This window comes from Salvelinus alpinus, chromosome 37, assembly GCF_045679555.1.
Source record: "Salvelinus alpinus chromosome 37, SLU_Salpinus.1, whole genome shotgun sequence".
In the NCBI taxonomy this organism is placed as follows: Eukaryota; Metazoa; Chordata; class Actinopteri; order Salmoniformes; family Salmonidae; genus Salvelinus; species Salvelinus alpinus.
In genome coordinates, this window is record NC_092122.1 from 14485665 (window position 1) to 14505783 (window position 20119).

The following is a 20119-nucleotide window of genomic DNA, read 5'->3' on the forward strand; positions in this document are numbered from 1 at the left end:
TATTGTGTGTAGATGGGTGAGAGAACAAAATATATTTAATACATTTTGAAGAACATACACATACAGTATCTTAGTTGTTCCCTTTGGGTTGCTTTAGCTTTCTGTTCAAACTACACTGAGTGTACAACATATTAGGAACACCTGCTCTTTCCATGACATAGACTGACCAGGTGTATCCAGCTGAAAGATATGATCCCTTATTGATGTTACCAGCTAAATTCAGCTCAATCGGTATAAATGGAGGAGGAGACAGGTTAAAGAAGGATTTTTAAGCCTTGAGACTATTGCGACATTGATTGTGTATGTGTGCCATTCTGAGGGTGAATTGGCAAGACAAAAGATTTAAGTTCCTTTGAACGGGGTATAGCAGTAGGCGCCAGGTGCACTGGTTTGAGTGTGTCAAGAACTGCAACACTGCTGTGTTTTTCACGCTCAACAGTTTCCCGTGTATATCAATAATGGTCCACCACCCAATGGGCATCCAGCCAACGGCAGGCCAGTGGTCAAAAACGGGTCATTGATGAAAGAGGAGAAAGGAGGCTGACATGAATTGTGCAGAGCAACAGATGGTTTACAGTTAGTTAACTGACAGTCCAGTACAACAGTGGTGCCTAAAGACCCATAAAAGAATACGCAACTCGTCTTACCTTGACATGAATGGGGTATGTCAGCGGACGTCTTTTCTGCGGTTGCAGTGGGCTAAGGAATGAAAACACTGGACACTGGAGAATTGTAAAATCATTGCCTGGTCTGATGAATCCCGGTTCCTGCTGTTTCACGCAGATAGGAGGATTAGGGTATGGGTACATACATCCATGATGCCACGTGTTAACATTGCAGGATGGTGGTGGTGGTGTGATAGTGTGGGGTGTGTATTCATGGCACACATTGGGCCCCTTGATAAAAGTGGAGCAACATTTGAATGCCGCAGGATATCTGAACATCATTGCCAATCAGGTGCATCCCTTCATGGCATCAGTGTATCCATCTGCAAATATATTTTTTTCTGCAGGATAATGCCCCATGCCATAAGGCTAGGATTGTATAGGAATGGATCCACGGACATGACAGTGAATTCAGCTGACTACAGTGGCCTGCCCAATCACCAGATCTCAATCCACTTGAGCATCTGTGGGATGAGATGGAACAAGCTGTTCGAGGTAGAGAGCCACTACCAGCCAACTTGTCACAACTGTGGAAAGCATTGTAGTCCATTTTTTGTTGGACTGGAAAAAATGCCTGGAATGTAAAATAATGCTATTAACCAGTTACCATGCTTTTAAAATAATGGTTCTGTTCCGGAACAGTATAGATCACTTTCGTTCTCAGTTCTGGTTCTGTTCCTTGAAAAATGTAATTATTTTCCAGATTTTGGTTCTGTTCCCTGAACCGGTTCCAACCTCTGCTCAGTGTATATAACAAGAGTATAATTTATTTTGTGTTACAACAATGTTGTGAGAATGTTATGCATTAACATGGGTGCATTTTGGCACAATATCACCCCCATTGATGGAGGGGGTTCCATCTATGTTCCTTCCATGTTGCGTTCCTGTGCAGTGTACTTGTGCTGTGCGCGGACAGTGGGCTGTGTGTGGAGAATTTGCTTTGGCCTCTGTATCGTATCATCACACAGTCACCTCCACTCCCATCATCATCCTCCCATCATTTAAAAAAATATGTATTTAACTAGTCAGTTAAATAACAAATTCTTATTTACAATGACAGCCTATCCCAGATGACACAGGGACAATTGTGCGCCACCCTATCACGGCCGGTTGTGATTCAGCTTGGAATCAAACCAGGGTCTGTAGTGACACCTCTAGCACTGAGATGCAGTGCCTTAGACCACTGTGCCACCCTGGAACCATTCCTACAGCTGGAGTCCCATCACCATCTCCCCTGAGCCTTGCTTTAGCACTCTGATCTGAACTGCGAAAACACGGGTCACAAAATATGAAGCGATCCAGCATCCGTTGCTACGCCGATCCATGCGTTTTGATGGCAGAGGGTGGCCTTATTTCTCACGCTCCAATAATTCATGCTGGCTGGCTCTGACAACTGCTGGAGAGCTCCATGGCTGAGTGCCCTGGTCCCCCTCCAGATTGCCGGTTGATGCCTGACAGGAAGTTGATTGACTGACTAGGAGGCCCCAATAGGCCTTGGAGGAAGCAGCACAGACTGGCAGGTCAATCAGCCTCCCCTGCCCCCCAGCATGGTTATCAATTATCAGCCTGATGTGGTGGAGAACAGGCCAATCACTGCAGAGCTCTGACAGGTTCTGACCTCGACTGCTCACCGCCTTAATACTGCTTTGGCTTAAACCACCGTGGCTTTCACAGGAGCATTACTTTTAATATCACCTATGGCCTGCCTCCATGATTTAAAATGTAAAGAGCTACAGATGAGAAGGTCTGGATGTAGGTATGGATCCCTTTGTAGGAGATTACCGACGGGCCTCTTTCTCATAATTAAATCTAAACTATAGAGGCTCTTGACTTCAATTCTGCTGGTGATCGTTTTGAACCCATGACATGTAGCGTCTCTCCATCCTAGCGTTTTGCACCAGTGATGAGACCGGGATTTATTCCAATTGAACCACAGCTTGGTGCTCTGTTAGAATGGTGGTGGGATGACAGTCATATCAAGGCTCTGGTATTGCTGTGGGTGGGACTGTAGTGCTGACCAGTCTCTGTTGTCTCCCCTCCACCCTTCCTCTCCACAGCTCATAGTAGGGATCATCCAAGCAGCGGACCTTCCAGCCATGGACATGGGCGGCACCTCGGACCCCTATGTCAAGGTCTACCTGCTACCTGACAAGAAGAAGAAGTTTGAGACCAAGGTCCACCGGAAGACCCTAAACCCCACCTTCAACGAGCAGTTCCAATTCAAGGTACTTATTCAAGGTATAAGAGTAGACTAGACAATACTTCACCCATGCAACTCTCAAACCTTGGCTTGTGCAGTAGTAGTAGTAGTAGTAGTAGTTGCTGTTGTTGTAGTAGTATTAGTTATAGTAGTAGTAGTAGAAGTAGTAAACGTTGTTATCCATAATAGCAACAATAGACATTTCTCAAGGAATAGGACAAATACACAATACACAAACCACACAGTAGTTTAAGCAGGTTGTGTTTGTTCGTTCTATGACAGTCATTTGCATGCTGTGGTGTGTTCGCTCAGGTAAGGTGTGTAGACATGGAGCAGCTGGCCCAGTAACAAGCTGCTGACAGACAGCCTCCTGGTTCTCACAGCTGGCCCAGTAATAACCTGCTGACAGACAGCCTCCTGGTCCACACAGCTGGTCCAGTAACAAGCTGCTGACAGACTGCCTCCTGGTCCACACAACTGGCCCAGTAACAAGCTGCTGACAGACTGCCTCCTGGTCCACACAGCTGGCCCAGTAATAAGCTGCTGACAGACTGCCTCCTGGTCCACACAACTGGCCCAGTAACAAGCTGCTGACAGACAGCCTCCTGGTTCTCACAGCTGGCCCAGTAATAACCTGCTGACAGACAGCCTCCTGGTCCACACAGCTGGTCCAGTAACAAGCTGCTGACAGACTGCCTCCTGGTCCACACAACTGGCCCAGTAACAAGCTGCTGACAGACTGCCTCCTGGTCCACACAGCTGGCCCAGTAACAAGCTGCTGACAGACTGCCTCCTGGTCCACACAACTGGCCCAGTAACAAGCTGCTGACAGACTACCTCCTGGTCCACACAACTGGCCCAGTAATAACCTGCTGACAGACTGCCTCCTGGTCCACACAACTGGCCCAGTAACAAGCTGCTGACAGACTGCCTCCTGGTCCACACAACTGGCCCAGTAACAAGCTGCTGACAGACTGCCTCCTGGTCCACACAACTGGCCCAGTAACAAGTTGCTGACAGACTGCCTCCTGGTCCACACAACTGGCCCAGTAATAAGCTGCTGACAGACTGCCTCCTGGTCCACACAACTGGCCCAGTAACAAGCTGCTGACAGACAGCCTCCTGGTTCTCACAGCTGGCCCAGTAACAAGCTGCTGACAGACTGCCTCCTGGTCCACACAGCTGGTCCAGTAACAAGCTGCTGACAGACTGCCTCCTGGTCCACACAACTGGCCCAGTAACAAGCTGCTGGCAGACTGCCTCCTGGTCCACACAACTGGCCCAGTAACAAGCTGCTGACAGACTGCTGCCTGGTCCACACAACTGGCCCAGTAACAAGCTGCTGACAGACAGCCTCCTGGTTCTCACAGCTGGCCCAGTAACAAGCTGCTGACAGACAGCCTCCTGGTTCTCACAGCTGGCCCAGTAACAAGCTGCTGACAGACAGCCTCCTGGTTCTCACAGCTGGCCCAGTAATAAGCTGCTGACAGACTGCTTCCTGGTCCACACAACTGGCCCAGTAACAAACTGCTGACAGACAGCCTCCTGGTCCACACAGCTGGCCCAGTAACAAGCTGCTGACAGACTGCCTCCTGGTTCTCACAGCTGGCCCAGTAACAAGCTGCTGACAGACTGCCTCCTGTTCCACACAGCTGGTCCAGTAACAAGCTGCTGACAGACTGCCTCCTGGTCCACACAACTGGCCCAGTAAAAAGCTGCTGACAGACTGCCTCCTGGTCCACACAGCCTCTGTATGATCAGGATTCACACAGGCAGATGCAAACTTCCATCTCTCCTTTTTCTCTCTCTCTTTCTTGTTTTGATTTGGCCGAAATCTGAGCAAAACTTTCTCAGTTTCGAAAATGTGATTGTAGCTACAGTATCTCATCTGTGGAGGAAGAGTTGTTGTATTCATCCAGCAGTAAAAAGAGCACAGGTATTTGTCTGCAGTGAGAAATACATAGCATATGTGGTTGCCAGATTGGTTAAATACCAGTAGCATATTTATTTTGGTATTCAGAAAACATGGTAGATCTGTGAAGCTTTATTTATCCCACCGGCACCTACTTGTAATCACAAGTGGCTCTATTATTGAAATGAAGGAGCTAGGAGTGTTCTTTGGTCGTGGTGGTGATAGTGTCAAGGACAAACTTCGGAAGTCTTATCTCTTTTCTAGCCAATCAGGCAGTTTGTCACCGTGTTGTAACAAGTGCCCGTGTATAACGAGCTTTGTCTGGAAAACAGCTCAATTGGAGGCAATCAAGAATCAAATCCCAGACACCACCCTCATCTCCGCTTCACATCCCCTCCACCAGCACCCCTTCCTTCGCCCCGGATCTTTGGCAGATAAGACTGCCTGCCGCCTGTCCGTCACAGACAGGACTCACGACGACTCCTCTCTATTCCTTGACAAGTAATACCAGTGCCTGGGAGTACCTTTGATGCAGCGTGCCAATCTGGTGGCCATTTTGTAAAGCACCACTATCACCACTATGCTACTACAGGTGTCAACAATAGACTACTTCAATTTCATCCTTAGTTTGAGATCAGTAAGTTCCACCAGAAGACACTTAGATAGGTTTCATGTTCGGACTCTCTTCTAGTGGTTACATGGTTCTCCCCAGGTGCCCTACGTGGAGCTGGGAGGCAAGACGCTGATGATGACGGTGTACGACTTTGACCGCTTCTCCAAGCACGACGCCATCGGAGACGTGAAGCTGCCCATGAACAAGATTGACTTTAGTCACGTGACAGAGGAGTGGCGGGATCTTGTGAGCGCCGAGAAGGAGGAGGTAAATAATATAATACATATACAGCATATATAATGTATTAACTCCAAGTTTACACATCAGAAACTCCTAATATTTTCTTCCTCAAAGTTACGACAGTTGACTACCAGTCTGCATGGCGTGTTGTCACCAAGGTAACAGTTCATTTCTAGAAAATCCACGATCAGACATTTTAAATGACACATTTTATCACATGACAATCGTATGACTATGTTAAAAATGTTTTACCTGGGATTGAAGAGTGAGCTCAGTGCCATACAGTAGTCGAGGGTATTCCATCTCTCTTGAAAAATGTCACTTAATCATCCCTCCATGCTTCTCATTCTATTAATAAAAGTGAGCAGGAGATACAATGTTCAACGTAAATGTTATGGCGTACAGCATTTAAGCATGGGTTGCTAGGGGACCTTGTTTTTAGCAGCACGCCTGGTTCATGTAAAGGTTCATTTTCACACCTGTGGTGCCAGAGAGTTCCAGAACCAGACAAGCTGCACCTGATCATTTCACGCAAGGCTTGAGACACTGTCTTACCGCCCTTAAAGTGGTAGTCGCTCACTTGAGTGGGCTTTCGCTGAAGGACCTTGAAACGTTTTGATTTGATTTGAAATGGCCACTTTCACCATCGTGAGCACCATCTTAAACACTATATGATTATACAAATGTTGAAATGGGATCATTATGCGAAGACTTTAAGGATAATGTGTCACACTAGTAAACAGTGGATGTTGAACACATTTCTACCTGCAAATGAACACATTTCTAGCGGCAAATGTGTTAAATTATAGCCATGGTATAAAAGGGATAGTCAACTTTGATAATCATCTGTTCTCTGGAAAATAATACAACTCCGTGGAAGGTGAGTTCCACGTTGCTCATTATTTTCCACAGAATGCATAGCCCCTTGTTGATTATCCCTTACATATACAGTAGGTCTGTGGTAAAGATAACATGGCGCATTCTGTTCACATAACTTTAAAATGAAGTCAAACACTGCCAGAATAACAGATGGATTCCAGATCAATTCAGGAGGAATCCAATCTTTTTTAAGCGACACATGATCAACATATCAGGGGGTTTCATCATTTGTTTGTTTCCACTGTGCGTTCTTCTAGAAACAAAGGTTACTTACGACGGCGTCTGTTGTCGAGAAGAAAAGTGATGCGGTGACAATTGGATTTACCTGCGAACGTGCTTTGAAATAACACACCCGTATTGACTGAGGGAACAACGGACCATGCATTTTATTAGCTACAAAATGTTAGACTCTTCCTCGTCGGTTGTGTAAAAGTGTTTACATAGCGAAAACATCCTCCTCAACCTGGCGGGTCAAACACGAAGCGCTCTCGGCAGGAGAGGGTCTAGCAGCTCAAAAGGCAGTGCTGGCCTTTCCCAGATATTTCTGGAATATATTAGACCATGATGGCTTCAGACAAGCATGATTTATATCTGTGTTTTTTACTCTCAGTCTCTCTGCCCACGTCTCCCCGGGAGGAGTGTGTATTTATGTCGATGAAGCTGGAGCCTCTGTCATTAAAGTGAGAGTCTATTTAGTCCCGTCGGCTCTGGGCTGAGTGTACAGGCCAGGCACAGCTAGATGCACTGACTGAGTAATGGCAACCCAGGCTGAGAATAAACCTGCCCCATATACAACTCACATCTGGCAACCGTATTATATTCTCATCACATATATTTAGTATTAGGGAATCGGTCTTGATTGTAATTTGATGAAAGACCTCTGGTATATAAAACAAAAATGAATCTTCCGTCCTCCTTGGCCCTTGATTTATGAGGTCTATTCATAATGGCTGTTTCCGATCATGTGTAATTCGAGTTGGACCTGGGACAACTTATTGAGCATCAGTCTATTCCACTTGTTAACATGCGTAATGCCAGAAATATAAATCCCATTTTGAGTCTGTTCACTCTGTGACTACGATTGTTTATTTCGATGTTGATGTGTATGACACAAGGGAACGATTGATGACGTTCTGTCTCTCGGAACATAATTACAAATAATTCGTCAAATTGACCACAAGAAGCCCAAACAGATATGATATTTGACTAAAATATAAGAATTTCTAACCTTTATTACATTGGGATATGATAACATATGTATCTCTATTATGTGTGGGAATACTTGGGGACAGATTTACTAAATTAAAAACTCTTGGAGCTGAATTCCTGGTTTTTTGTTACATTATTTTATGTCCCCCCCCAAAACAAAATTGCTCAGAAAACTTGGGGGGCGAAGTAAATTCACCCAAGGGCCAAATTCAGCCCGCGCCCTACAAAGATCCAAGAAAACCCAAATGGGAAAACAGAATCCATGTGAAAGCATTTACGCTTTTAGACAGACAAGACTACACTCCCAAACCATGTGTCACTTCAGCAGACAACTTCATCCTTATTCCTAACTGTGGTCATGACTCCTCTCTCTCTCTCCTCTCACAGCAAGAGAAGCTGGGTGATATCTGCTTCTCCCTGCGATACGTGCCCACCGCCGGCAAGCTGACCGTGGTCATCCTGGAGGCCAAGAACCTGAAGAAGATGGACGTGGGAGGCTTGTCAGGTGAGCAGAGCAGAGCTGAGGGCCACAACAGATGCCTGAGGGCCACAACAAGGATGGCCAGGCAAGATGATTGACAGCCAGGAGGCCTAAGAGGCATTTTACCTCCAGACCTGCTCTTACCTGTGTCATGTCCACTCAAGAGGAGGGGCTGTCATTTTGAAACCCTCAGTCAAAGCCACTCTCTCTCTGGTAATGAACGCTCTCAGGGTGTTACAGTATGTATTAGAAACCATTGTTTTGCCCTCTCCCCTCTCTGTGCTCTTCTAGGGGTTTTGCTGAAGGCTTGGTGAGTCATTGTGGGGCCCATTGTTTTGTCAGGTTGGACTTTGGGAAATTGGTGTCTGTTGGAGACTTTGAGCTCTGATTGTGCGCCGCTTTCGCTCCCCGCTGGCTTTCCACACGACAGGCTCATCTTTTGTCTAAGAAAACGCATCTTTGGCAGCAATCACTTCAGTGTCTCCTATTTTCCTGCAGCTATTTCTCTCAAACAACAACAGTCCCCTACCAATCATTGCCCACCATTATATCGGCAGGAGATAACAGATAGCATCTGAAGTGACTAATGTATATCTAAACTCTACCTACAAAATGTGGACAGCAATAGAAATGGCATTTTGTCCTCCAGAACAATGCCAATGTGATGCCAACAGAACACGTGGTTAGACCCAGGTACTCCAGGGATCAGGGGTGTGGGTGGTGGTTACTGGGCTCCACTGTGCAGACCTGCTGTTGCGTGGGAGAAAATACACATGGACAGTAATGATCGCAGTGGGCACTTATGAACACCCTGCTTTATGTTGGTGGGAGAGCCTATAGGGACTACACTGTAGTAAAGCTTTGGAAAGTCACCTGGCCATTGCGGCCATGGATCACTAATGCACCTGTAGAGGCTCATAGATAGAACACATTTCTAATGAATTGACCAACTCTGAAAAGCGAGCCTGACGCCATGGTAACAGAATGTTCCATTTGCGATAGTGACCACGCATGCACGCGCACACACACACACACACAAACACACACACACAACACATGGCACACATGTGTGTGCACTGCAGAGAGTGTGTGTACTGAGTAATCCATCTAGTGTTGAGCAGCTTCCCATCCATCAGTGAGCAGGGGGAAGAAGTCTCCCTGCGAGCCAGAGAACACCATAATGGATACCAGACACTCTCCCATGATGCTCCCCACGGGAACATCACACCATCACACCACCAATACTGTTCTACATGGAAAGTTGGACAGGAGAAAGTGGACAGGAGAAAGTTTTTGTTGATGCTCCGCTCAGAGATAAGCAAAGAAATCAAATTTTCCAAATCTCTGTTCTTTCTTCTGGGAAGGAGGGCTATGTTGGCGCGGGCCCCTTCTAGCAAGCAGAGCCAGCTGTGTGTTTTTCCTGTATGGTCCTGGAGATATGGGACATTCAGAAGCTAGAAATAAGAGCCCACCTGAACCATTCATCACTCCACCCCCACAAAGAGCCCCCAGCCCCCAAATCCCCCCTTCAACAGCTGGGTCCACCCCTCCCCTCTCCCTGGCGCTCTCCTATCCATTCCTTGGACCATTTCTAATCCCCTATCCTCCTCTTCCTCCCTGTCCTTCCTCCTCACCATAACACTCTCCAGGCTGCAGTTACCATGCATCTAGTCCGTTCTCCCTCCCCGTGCCTCACAGCCTAGCAGGCCATCAGTACAAAACACTCTCGCCTGGGTTTTTACTGGAATGAGAATTATAGGAGATATTGTTTGACTTTCATGTTCCCCATTGAAGTCCCAAACAGTAGGCTAGATAACAGGCGTCTTGTTTCACTCACACAGCTTATTTCGACGCTCATGTTTTTGATGTCAACCAAACAATGAACAAGGTAGTGAAGCTGAACACAATGACAGCAATTTTACCTTTTTTAAATGTTATCAGAAAATTGAATTGAAGAATAGCTTGTGCTTGTTTTGTTCAAGTTTTGAAAGAGAGTGTTGTCGTTCCTTTTGAAAGGAGCCAATACTCTGGTATCTCTCGCTCTCTCTCCGCCTCTGGGTTTGACTAACCAAATAAACAAATACCAAGCAAGCATAATTCCCGTACACGCTTTAGGACAGAAAATATTGTTTTGGACACCTGTACCTGACAAAATGTTGTTCCAATTTAGTTTTTCTAACAAGATATCGCAGAGTAGTATATCTCAGTTAGCCCATTGTTTGAAGAGTCAACTTCTCCAGAAGTGTCTTTTTGCCAGGAGAAAAGACGTCAAAGCCTGGCAGATAGATGCAATAACACGCGTGTATATAATAACAATAATTAGTAACTATCTCACGTCGTGACACAGCCAGAACTAGGGGAGGAGGTCGAGTAATGGATGGTCTGGGATTGGTCTTTTTCTCCGCTGCTGTCCTGTTTATCGAGCCTAATTACTGCTCAGCAAACGAGACAACGCTATTTTCATTAAAATATGTATAATTATTCATAATTCTTCTGATTGCCCCAAATAACCGTAACAGCCAGAGTCGCTGTATCATGCTGTTCAGCAAAACTTGTTTCAAACCGTTTTAAAAGAGCACCTAATCTAATCATTGATAGAAGTTCTCAGCTGAGCCACTCCTGAATCACAGTGGGAGGTTTATTTTTTGTTAACAACCTCCTTCTTTATCGTAACAGAACTATATCCCTGGAGGGACTCTTATAATACAGTATATACCATACAATGCATTGCAGGCAAGATACGTGTGTCTTTCTCATAATCTTTGCTGAAGATGTACAGGTAACCTGTATTATAGACTCAAGGTGAGTCCCTATATTTAAGTACAGTATATATTGTGACAATGGAACAACTCTCACTGGTATGACTCACCACAGGAGAGAGCTTCAGTACCCGTGGAATTAAAATAGTTGTCACTTCTTAAGGCCGCAGGGCTCTTCACTGGCTGTGTGCAGCAATGTGATAACGGCCTATTTCTATGGGTGTATGTATGCTTGGAGGCACATAGACCATGTCCCCTCACATAAAAGGTGTGTAGAGAATATAAGAGAACTCAGCACTAATGCTGACAACCTACGTACAGTGAAGTTTGTAAAGCCCGGAGGCACTATCAAGTACCAATCAAATCAGCTGTGTTAAATAATATAGTGCTATAGAATAGTATCAGTGTGTTACGTACAGAAGCACATTGGATGTTACTGGAGGATGAGTACATGCTTGTTAAGATAATGGATGTACTGTTTGCACTGTGCCACCTCTCTCCCTCTCTCTCTCAAGCCTCTCGTCTGGAGACCATATTATTTGTTTTGATTCTCATGCATACTGCCCGGCTGTTTAAAGGAGCTCCAGGTTCGCAGCCCCACTCCAGTCATTTACACTGCCAAGGTGTGGAAAGCAATGAGGCCAGGTGCTAGTATAATGATGAATGAATGGAAAACCAATTTGGCGGTGATTAGGGAAATGCAGAAGTTTGGAAGTGTGTGTGTGTGTGTGTGTGTGTGTGTGTGTGTGTGTGTGTGTGTGTGTGTGTGTGTGTGTGTGTGTGTGTGTGTGTGTGTGTGTGTGTGTGTGTGTGTGTGCACGTGCGTGCGTGCACGTGTGTGTGTGCGGCATGTGTGGTTTTTTTCTGTGGTGTGTGTGTGCCGTAGCTTAGTTGCGTGCGAATGATTCATGTCAAATCCAAGTGTGTAAAACAGAGATGACAGTGGGGCCCTGCGTGCCCCTCCTCCATGGCCCATCCAGAACGATGGGAGGGAAACTAAGATGACAGCTGAGCTATATTTAACCTGCTTGTGTTGACGTTCGTTCAACATCTCGTACACAGCCCCCGCAAGCCAACACACAGCACACTCGAGTAAGCAGCCAACGTGCTGTTTTTACCGTTTGGTCTTCATACGCTCAGTAGACTAATTATGATTGGCATTGATAGCTATTCTCTTTCACTTAGGCCTATAATCCTAAATATACAGCAATGGCTAGTTATCGACAAGCTTAAAGCCTGGATCTTAGAGATTCTGTTGAATCCGACGGGTGAACACACAGTAACGCTGAAATAGGCTCGTAACGGTAGGGAATTAATATAATGTATTTGTTTTGGATGTACACACTGTCATGTTAAAAGGCCGTCTGTCATCTGTTTGACACAGAGCCAGCTGGGATAGAAACGGTCCTGTTATGGCTGCTGCTCCTCCACAAACACCTTCAGCCGACGTCGCTCATGTCCTCCCCGTTAGTCACTTCTACACACTCCTGCTGCTTCCTGTTCACTGGGAAGGGAGGGGGACTCTTTATAAATGGACACAGCATATTTTCATTATAACCCGGCCCATTGCCAGTGATCCAGATGAGTGACTGTCACGCATGCTAGAGTGTCCATATACTAAAGTGTAGACAGACACAAGGAACGGTGACGTCTCTCTCTCTCTCTCTCTCTCTCTTTGCGACAGGCGCCTCACATCAGCTGCCACGGCCACTCATCCACAAAATGGGCAGAGATTAGAGCTGTCTGGGACGAGACGCCGAAATGAGCCGGATATGAGTTGGGATGCGTCGCCCGCCCAAAACCCAATAATGCTGGCGGCAAGATAAGAAGAGTCTGGGTAGAATAGGGCTGAAAGCCACGGGACACCACAGGTGTTTTTCTGACGGTGGAGGGATAGGTTATCTGTGATAACCCTGCCTGGATGTTGTTGCTGTGTGTATTCAGCCTCAGTCTCTGAGGATAGCGGGATTCATTTATCCAGTGCTGGTCATTCAGGCCCAGGCCTGTGTGGATGGTCAAGATGAGGCAGAGGCAGCCAGATACAGGGTTGGAATGGGAAGGAGTTGGAATGTATTCATACGGTTGTGAATGTGAGGTCTTTTTTTATACAGAGATAAAAGATTTCGGCACAGGTCCAAGACTGTTCCAAATGATGACCGTGAGCAGGGGTGAAGAAATACCATTAAACAGAATTGCGTGTGTGTGAATGCCTGTGTGAGTTACAGGATCTGGATCTGAAGCAGCCTCTGTTATCGGTATGCTGTGACAGTTCCAACCAAGGGGATTGAGCCTAACCTCCACAGAGACCTTGGGGACTGTACTTAGTTTGTCCACAAACTTCCCTCCATTAACCTCCAATCATTACCTATTAGAAAAGCAGCAAAGGTGTAGAAGTCTGATTGTTTGTAATCGGCTCTCTCATGACACAACTTTAGTTTCCTACAGGGACGTTAGTAGAACCTATAAAGAAGGGAACTCAGCTGAAGAGAATTCACTGCAACACAACAAAAAAGAAAGAGAAAAAAACAATAAAGGGGTTGTTGATGGAAGAGTCTGATAGAAAGTGGTGATACGGCCGTGTGATGCTCACAGTCCGACACTGGAGAAGATTCCCATTTAGATACTGCTGGGCCTATTCACTAACACACACCTCTCATCCACTGTCTCTTTTATCTTCGCACAGCCCTCACCGCACCGCAGGAGAGTAATAAACGTCACAATGGACACCCGCTCTCGAGGCTGCATTCTCTCTCTCTCTCTCTTTCTCTCTCTATTTCTCTCTTTTTGTTCGAGCTGTTCTCTCCATTCTGTCCACTCAGTTCTCTCTGTCTTTCTCCCGCTGTCACTCTTTGTCAACGTCCTTTCTTTTTCTCTCTTTCCCTCTGTCCATTGCCTTTCTTTCTCTCTGTTCTGCTTCTCTTTTTCTCCGTCTCTCAATGTACACTGTCCACACAGCTATGGGATGAACCTGCCAGTGACCAATCAGCTCTTACAGATGTAGGGTCTTCATTTGAGACAGTTATCTACAGCAGGAAAATATGCCTGCAGCAACAGGAAATGTAAATTAGTATGTGAATTATAATGAATCTACATTCTTGTAGGGGTTGATCAATTTTTCATGAAGGCAAATCAAGTATGAACATTCACAGGTAACTTAGCCTAGTGTTTAGAGCGTTGGGCCTGCAACCAGAAGGTTGCTGGATCAAATCCCTGAGCTGACAAGGTAAAAATCTGTCGTTCTGCCCCCGAGCAAGGCAGTTAACCCACTGTTCCCCGGGCGCTGTGGATGTTGATCAAGGCAGCCCCCCTCACCTCTCTGATTCAGTGGAAGACACATTTCTTACTTACTTACTTACTTACTTACTTTATTGTCCCTTTCAGTTGAATACATTCAGTTGGACAACTGACTAGATATCCTCCTTTCCCTCTAAGTTGGATAACAAATGTTTGCCATTGCTAGGAGTTCCACAGTCAAAACTGTATTTTCCAGCCCTACTCCATGAGCATCAAAGACATCCTAATAAAGGCATCCGGGAGCCACAGATACATCTAGATTATGAGAACCAGCAGTATTTTAGAACAAGAGAGCATTATGAGGATTGATACTGATGCCTTGCTTCATTGATGCATTACCATGCTGGTGCTCAATTGTAACTGCCACCCTTTCCATTAATGTTATTGGTCATTTAGCCCAATTACCATGCCATATCCTATCCTATTTGGTTGTGTTTGTTGATCCTAGAACCAACAAACGCTGTCTCGTCTTGAAAGATAAATGGCGTGACCTGTTTTCATTAAGATAAGTCTGTGTCCACTATCTAGCTCGAATTGGTTTCAATGGCAGTCCATTACCAAGGCTCATTAGTTCTCCAAAACTCAAGTGTCTTGTCTCAAACAGGGTGCCACTCCACTCCACTCCTTCCTCTCCCCCCTCTACTTCCTGCTTGTCATTAGCATTCCGATAGGAGTAAAAAAATCAGGGTTGCTAGCCATGCTAGTCCAACATCTTGATTGCCAATGATAAAGCAGGAAGGCTGATGGGTGAGTCTGCATCTTTTACTGGTCCTCTTGACCTGATTACCAGAGAGAGGGGGGCCACAGGGCCGGCCACAGCAGGCCTACTCTGGAGAGGCTTCAGTCGTCATTACTGGAGAACGGAAATGAGGCCCTCCAGTGAAAGTGGCGAAAACATGAGCCACTTCAAAAAGCAGCGAAATTCTATTCATAGAAATTGTGCGCAAATCTGTTTCTCTTGCATATGATTTGAAATGGGTTCGTAAGTACGGTGAATGTTATCAGATTGTGTGATTCATCTCCGTGTTGATATATCCAAATGAAGGGACGGACAAGGTGTGACTAAAACATATGAGTGTATATACACTGGAAAGGGAGGGTGTATATGCCTTGTGGCAGTAGGTTCTAACCTGGCCCTCTCTTCTTTCCTCAGATCCCTACGTGAAGATCCACCTGATGCAGTTGGTTCTAACCTGGCCCTCTCTTCTTTCCTCAGATCCATACGTGAAGATCCACCTGATGCAGTTGGTTCTAACCTGGCTCTCTCTTCTTTCCTCAGATCCCTACATGAAGATCCACCTGATGCAGTAGGTTCTAACCTGGCCCTCTCTTCTTTCCTCAGATCCATACGTGAAGATCCACCTGATGCAGTAGGTTCTAACCTGGCCCTCTCTTCTTTCCTCAGATCCCTACGTGAAGATCCACCTGATGCAGTAGGTTCTAACCTGGCCCTCTCTTCTTTCCTCAGATCCCTACGTGAAGATCCACCTGATGCAGTAGGTTCTAACCTGGCCCTCTCTTCTTTCCTCAGATCCCTACGTGAAGATCCACCTGATGCAGAACGGGAAGAGGCTGAAGAAGAAGAAGACGACAATCAAGAAGAACACCCTCAACCCTTACTACAACGAGTCCTTCAGCTTTGAAGTGCCATTCGAACAAATCCAGGTAATGGTGTTGTACATCCCCATGCACATCTTGGGAGTTCTCCATGTTGTTGAAGCATTAAGACTAGATCTAATTGATCTCAGTCATAAACCACTAAGTCAAGTTTTTTTAAAGAATACTTCAAAAGAAGACATTGAGCCAACACTGAGACAAGTGACAAGGAGAATGTGTTCAAAACTTGTGGCTACTGAGAGTGATTTGGTGGCTTAAAATTAGCGTGTGAATGTGTGGTCCTTAGCCTGTACAGGATAATCGGTTTCAGGCTCTATTCATCATGGGCCCGATTCAGGCTTAGTAAGTGTACGCCTTCCTATGCGCTTCTCAGTAGTTGGTATTCAGACTTAATGCAGGCATGTAATGCATTAGTGTACCTTTAATTTTATCGACAGACTAAAGTACATTGAAGGAACGGGCTCAGAATATAGGGAACAATGAAAGAAAGCCATCTACAGTTGAAGTCGTAAGTTTACAAACACTTAGATTGGAGTCATTAAAACTTGTTTTTTAACCACTCCACAAATTTCTTGTTAACATACGATAGTTTTGGCAAGTTGGTTAGGACATCTACTTTCTGCATGACACAAGTAATTTTTCCAATAATTGTTTACAGACAGATTATTTCACTTATAATTAATTGTATCACAATTCCAGTGGGTCAGAAGTTTACATACACAAAGTTGACTGTGCCTTTAAACGGCTTGGAGAATTAGGGGTGTACCTGTGGATGTATTTCAAGGCCTACCTTCAAACTCAGTGCCTCTTTGCTTGACAACATGGGAAAATCAAAAGAATTCAAAAGACCTAAAAAAAAAACACCATAAAAAAGCCAGACTACGGTTAGGGACAAAGATCGTACCTTTTGGAGATATGTCCTCTGGTCTGATGAAAGAAAAATAAAACTGTTTGGCAATAATGACCATCGTTATGTTTGGAGGAAAAAGGAAGAGGCTTACAAGCCGAAGAACACCATCCCAACTGTGAAGCACGGGGGTGGCAGCGTCATGATGTGAGGGTGCTTTGCTGCAGGAGGGACTGGTGCACTTCACAAAATAGATGGCATTATGAGGTAGGAAGATTCTGTGGATATATTGAAGTAACATCTCAAGACATCAGTCAAGAAGTTAAAGCTTAGTCGCAAATGGGTCTTCCAAATGGACAATGACCCCCAGCATACTTCCCAAAGTTGTGGCAAAATGGCTTAAGGACAACAAAGTCAAGGTATTGGAGTGGCCATCACAAAGCCCTGACTTCAATCCCATAGAAAATGTGTGGGCAATCCCTTTTTCCTCCAAACATAGCGATGGTCATTATGGCCAAACAATTATATTTTTGTTTAATCAGAACAGAGGACATTTCTCCAAAAGGTACGATCTTTGTCCCCATGTGAAGTTGCAAACCGTAGTCTGGCTTTTTTATGGCGGTTTTGGAGCAGTGGGTTCTTCCTTCCTGAGTGGCCTTTCAGGTAATATCGATATAGGGCTCGTTTTACTGTGGATATAGATACTTTTGTACCTGTTTCGTCCAGCATCTTTACAAGGTCCTTTGCTATTGTTCTGGGATTGATTTGCACTTTTCGCACCAAAGTACGTTAATCTCTAGGAGACAGAACGCCTCTCCTTTCTGAGCGGTATGACGGCTGCGTGGTCCCATGGTGTTTATACTTGCATACTATTGTTTGTACAGATGATTGTGGTAACCTCATGCGTTTGGAAATAGCTCCCAAGGATGAACCAGACTTGTGGAGGTCTACAATTATTTTCTCTGAGGTCTTGGCTGATTTCTTTTGATTTTCCCATGATGTCAAGCAAAGAGGCACTGAGTTTGAAGGCATGCCTTGAAATACATCCACAAGTACACCTCCAATTGACTCAAATTATGTCAATTAGCCTATCAGAAGCTTCTAAATCCATGACATTTTCTGGAATTTTCCAAGCTGTTTAAAGGCGCAGTGAACTTAGTGTATGTAAACTTCTGACTAACTGGAATTGTGATACAATCTGTCTGTAAACAATTGTTGGAAAAATTACTTGTGTCATGCAGAAAGTAGATGTCCTAACCGACTTGCCAAAACTATAGTTTGTTAACAAGAAATTTGTGGAGTGGTTGAAAAATGAGTTTTAATGACTCCAATCTAAGTGTACGTAAACTTCCGACTTCAACTGTATATGCATATTTGTCTCAGTTTCAGCACCAACTGGTAGATAAAAAAAATACTCTGATCTTGTAGATTATTTAAGCAAATAATAGCGTTAGGAAAGTATGTATGAATCATATAAAACAGGTTTGGAGCGAGTTTACGCACAAAATATATTGATGAATCAAAAATACATATTGTAAAAGTTGACACATTCAAGTTCAATCCATTCATTATTTGAAGGTGGAAATAGGTGTACTATAGGGGTTGAACAGTAGTCCTAGAAATCTACCCTGATCCTCACTAATCGTGGAACTGTATGACAACGGTCCAGTCATTGTGAACCATGCACCAGGTTCCAGGTTTAAACTGCTACGTGTGGTCTGAGTTCCATAATGATCCAAGTAGGCTACATGTCCCAAATTATTGCACAATGTTAGCCTATTATGATCCACTAATGCTAGCGACACTTAGGAACAACTACACGGACATGACAGAGGAAAGAAAAGTAAACGGAATGGAATTGAATCATTCAAAATGTAGGCAGCAAATTTAAGGAAACTAAAGGAAACTACAGTTACAAATGTGCAAAAAGCCTGGGTATATAATTAAAACCTTCTAAAGCACATACATCAAATTGGCAGATTCGGCCCTACAGAAAGCCTGTAGCTTGGGTCTCCAAATTGTATCCATGCAAATTATGAGGACATACAAATAAAATCTGATTAACGGCACAGCTATTTACAGCCTACTTCACTGTGGAAAAGGGGCCGCAATACATATCATATTGATTTGATTTTCAGTTTGCTTCCATATGACTGGTTTAACATTCGTCTCCATGGATCATAAGGAGAAAAATAAATAATAATCTATGTATTTACAGTCCTCTTCTACAAATGGATTCCTCATTTACCTAGCTCTTATCAATAGCTCTTATCAATTTATAAATTACTGTGCATGGAGAATGCTGTAATTTCTATCAGAAAAAAGAAAGTACATGCTTTTCCCAGTTGGTACCGGCAGGTTCGCTCAACCTTATTCATGGTTTCTTCAGAATGCAGTGTATTTGTAGACACACCTCTGCCACACCTTCATTTCGTTGATCTCCACCCCAAACAAATAGCGTGTGAACAGAATGCTGTTCTCATGCTCAAGTTCAAGGTCAGAATACTCATAGAGAGAAAAGTGCATAAAAAGGGAATTATGTTTCTATTTACACATCCTTAACTCGGGTCGGAATTCCCCCCCATCTGATTTCTCATTAAATGCCGTAATTTCTCAAGTTTACAAGACAATTGCACAGGGGGAGTGGTGAGAAGTAATGCCATTCTCAACGTATCTATGATTACATGCCTTCGGCATGTATGATTACATTTGAACATTCAAATATCTCTTCTTCACGGTGCAATTCAGTTATCCAGTGCAATGAAATGTGTATATAGAGTACGGTTTAGTATGGCGCTCGCAGTGTTTGAGGACAAATGGCTTCATGAGAAAGCACTTTAAAGCTACTAGACCCAGAGAATTAAAGAAGATAAAGTGCATGCAAATTGGACCAAGGGGGAATTATCTGTGAGCAGGCGTCAACACGCCAGGCATAAGAAAGTAATTGCCTAAAATTGATTTAGCACTTCACAAACCACGAGTTTGGTTCCACGTGTCTCTGTTTCATTTCGCAGCCTAACCCCTCCTAGCCTGTGAGGATGCCAATCAGAACATTCCATACACACTCATTAGAGAGTGGAAGACAGTAGAAAAAACCTATACTGCTAAGTACACCATAACAACAACAACATAACAAGTATACCATGGTGCTTGCCTACGGAGCTGTGAGGGGAACGGCACCTCCGTACCTTCAGGCTCTGATCAGGCCCTACACCCAAACAAGGGCACTGCGTTCATCCACCTCTGGCCTGCTCGCCTCCCTACCTCTGAGGAAGTACAGTTCCCGCTCAGCCCAGTCAAAACTGTTCGCTGCTCTGGCACCCCAATGGTGGAACAAACTCCCTCACGACGCCAGGTCAGCGGAGTCAATCACCACCTTCCGGAGACACCTGAAACCCCACCT

The 20119-nt window shown here is 44.8% G+C and overlaps 1 protein-coding gene across 4 annotated transcripts in view; it reads left to right on the forward strand.

Annotated features, from left to right (window-relative positions):
* LOC139566023 (synaptotagmin-1-like) overlaps positions 1 to 20119 on the forward strand; it is a 203621-nt gene that overhangs the window by 178311 nt on the left and 5191 nt on the right. For 3 of the 4 annotated variants that reach the window (XM_071386831.1, XM_071386833.1, XM_071386832.1), the window contains 4 exons: positions 2723 to 2890; positions 5490 to 5657; positions 8106 to 8223; positions 15784 to 15917. In XM_071386831.1, the coding sequence (XP_071242932.1) occupies positions 2723 to 2890; positions 5490 to 5657; positions 8106 to 8223; positions 15784 to 15917 (588 nt within the window). Of the gene's footprint in view, positions 1 to 2722; positions 2891 to 5489; positions 5658 to 8105; positions 8224 to 15405; positions 15918 to 20119 lie in introns of those variants that run through there. The other variant, XM_071386834.1, reaches the window with a different exon arrangement.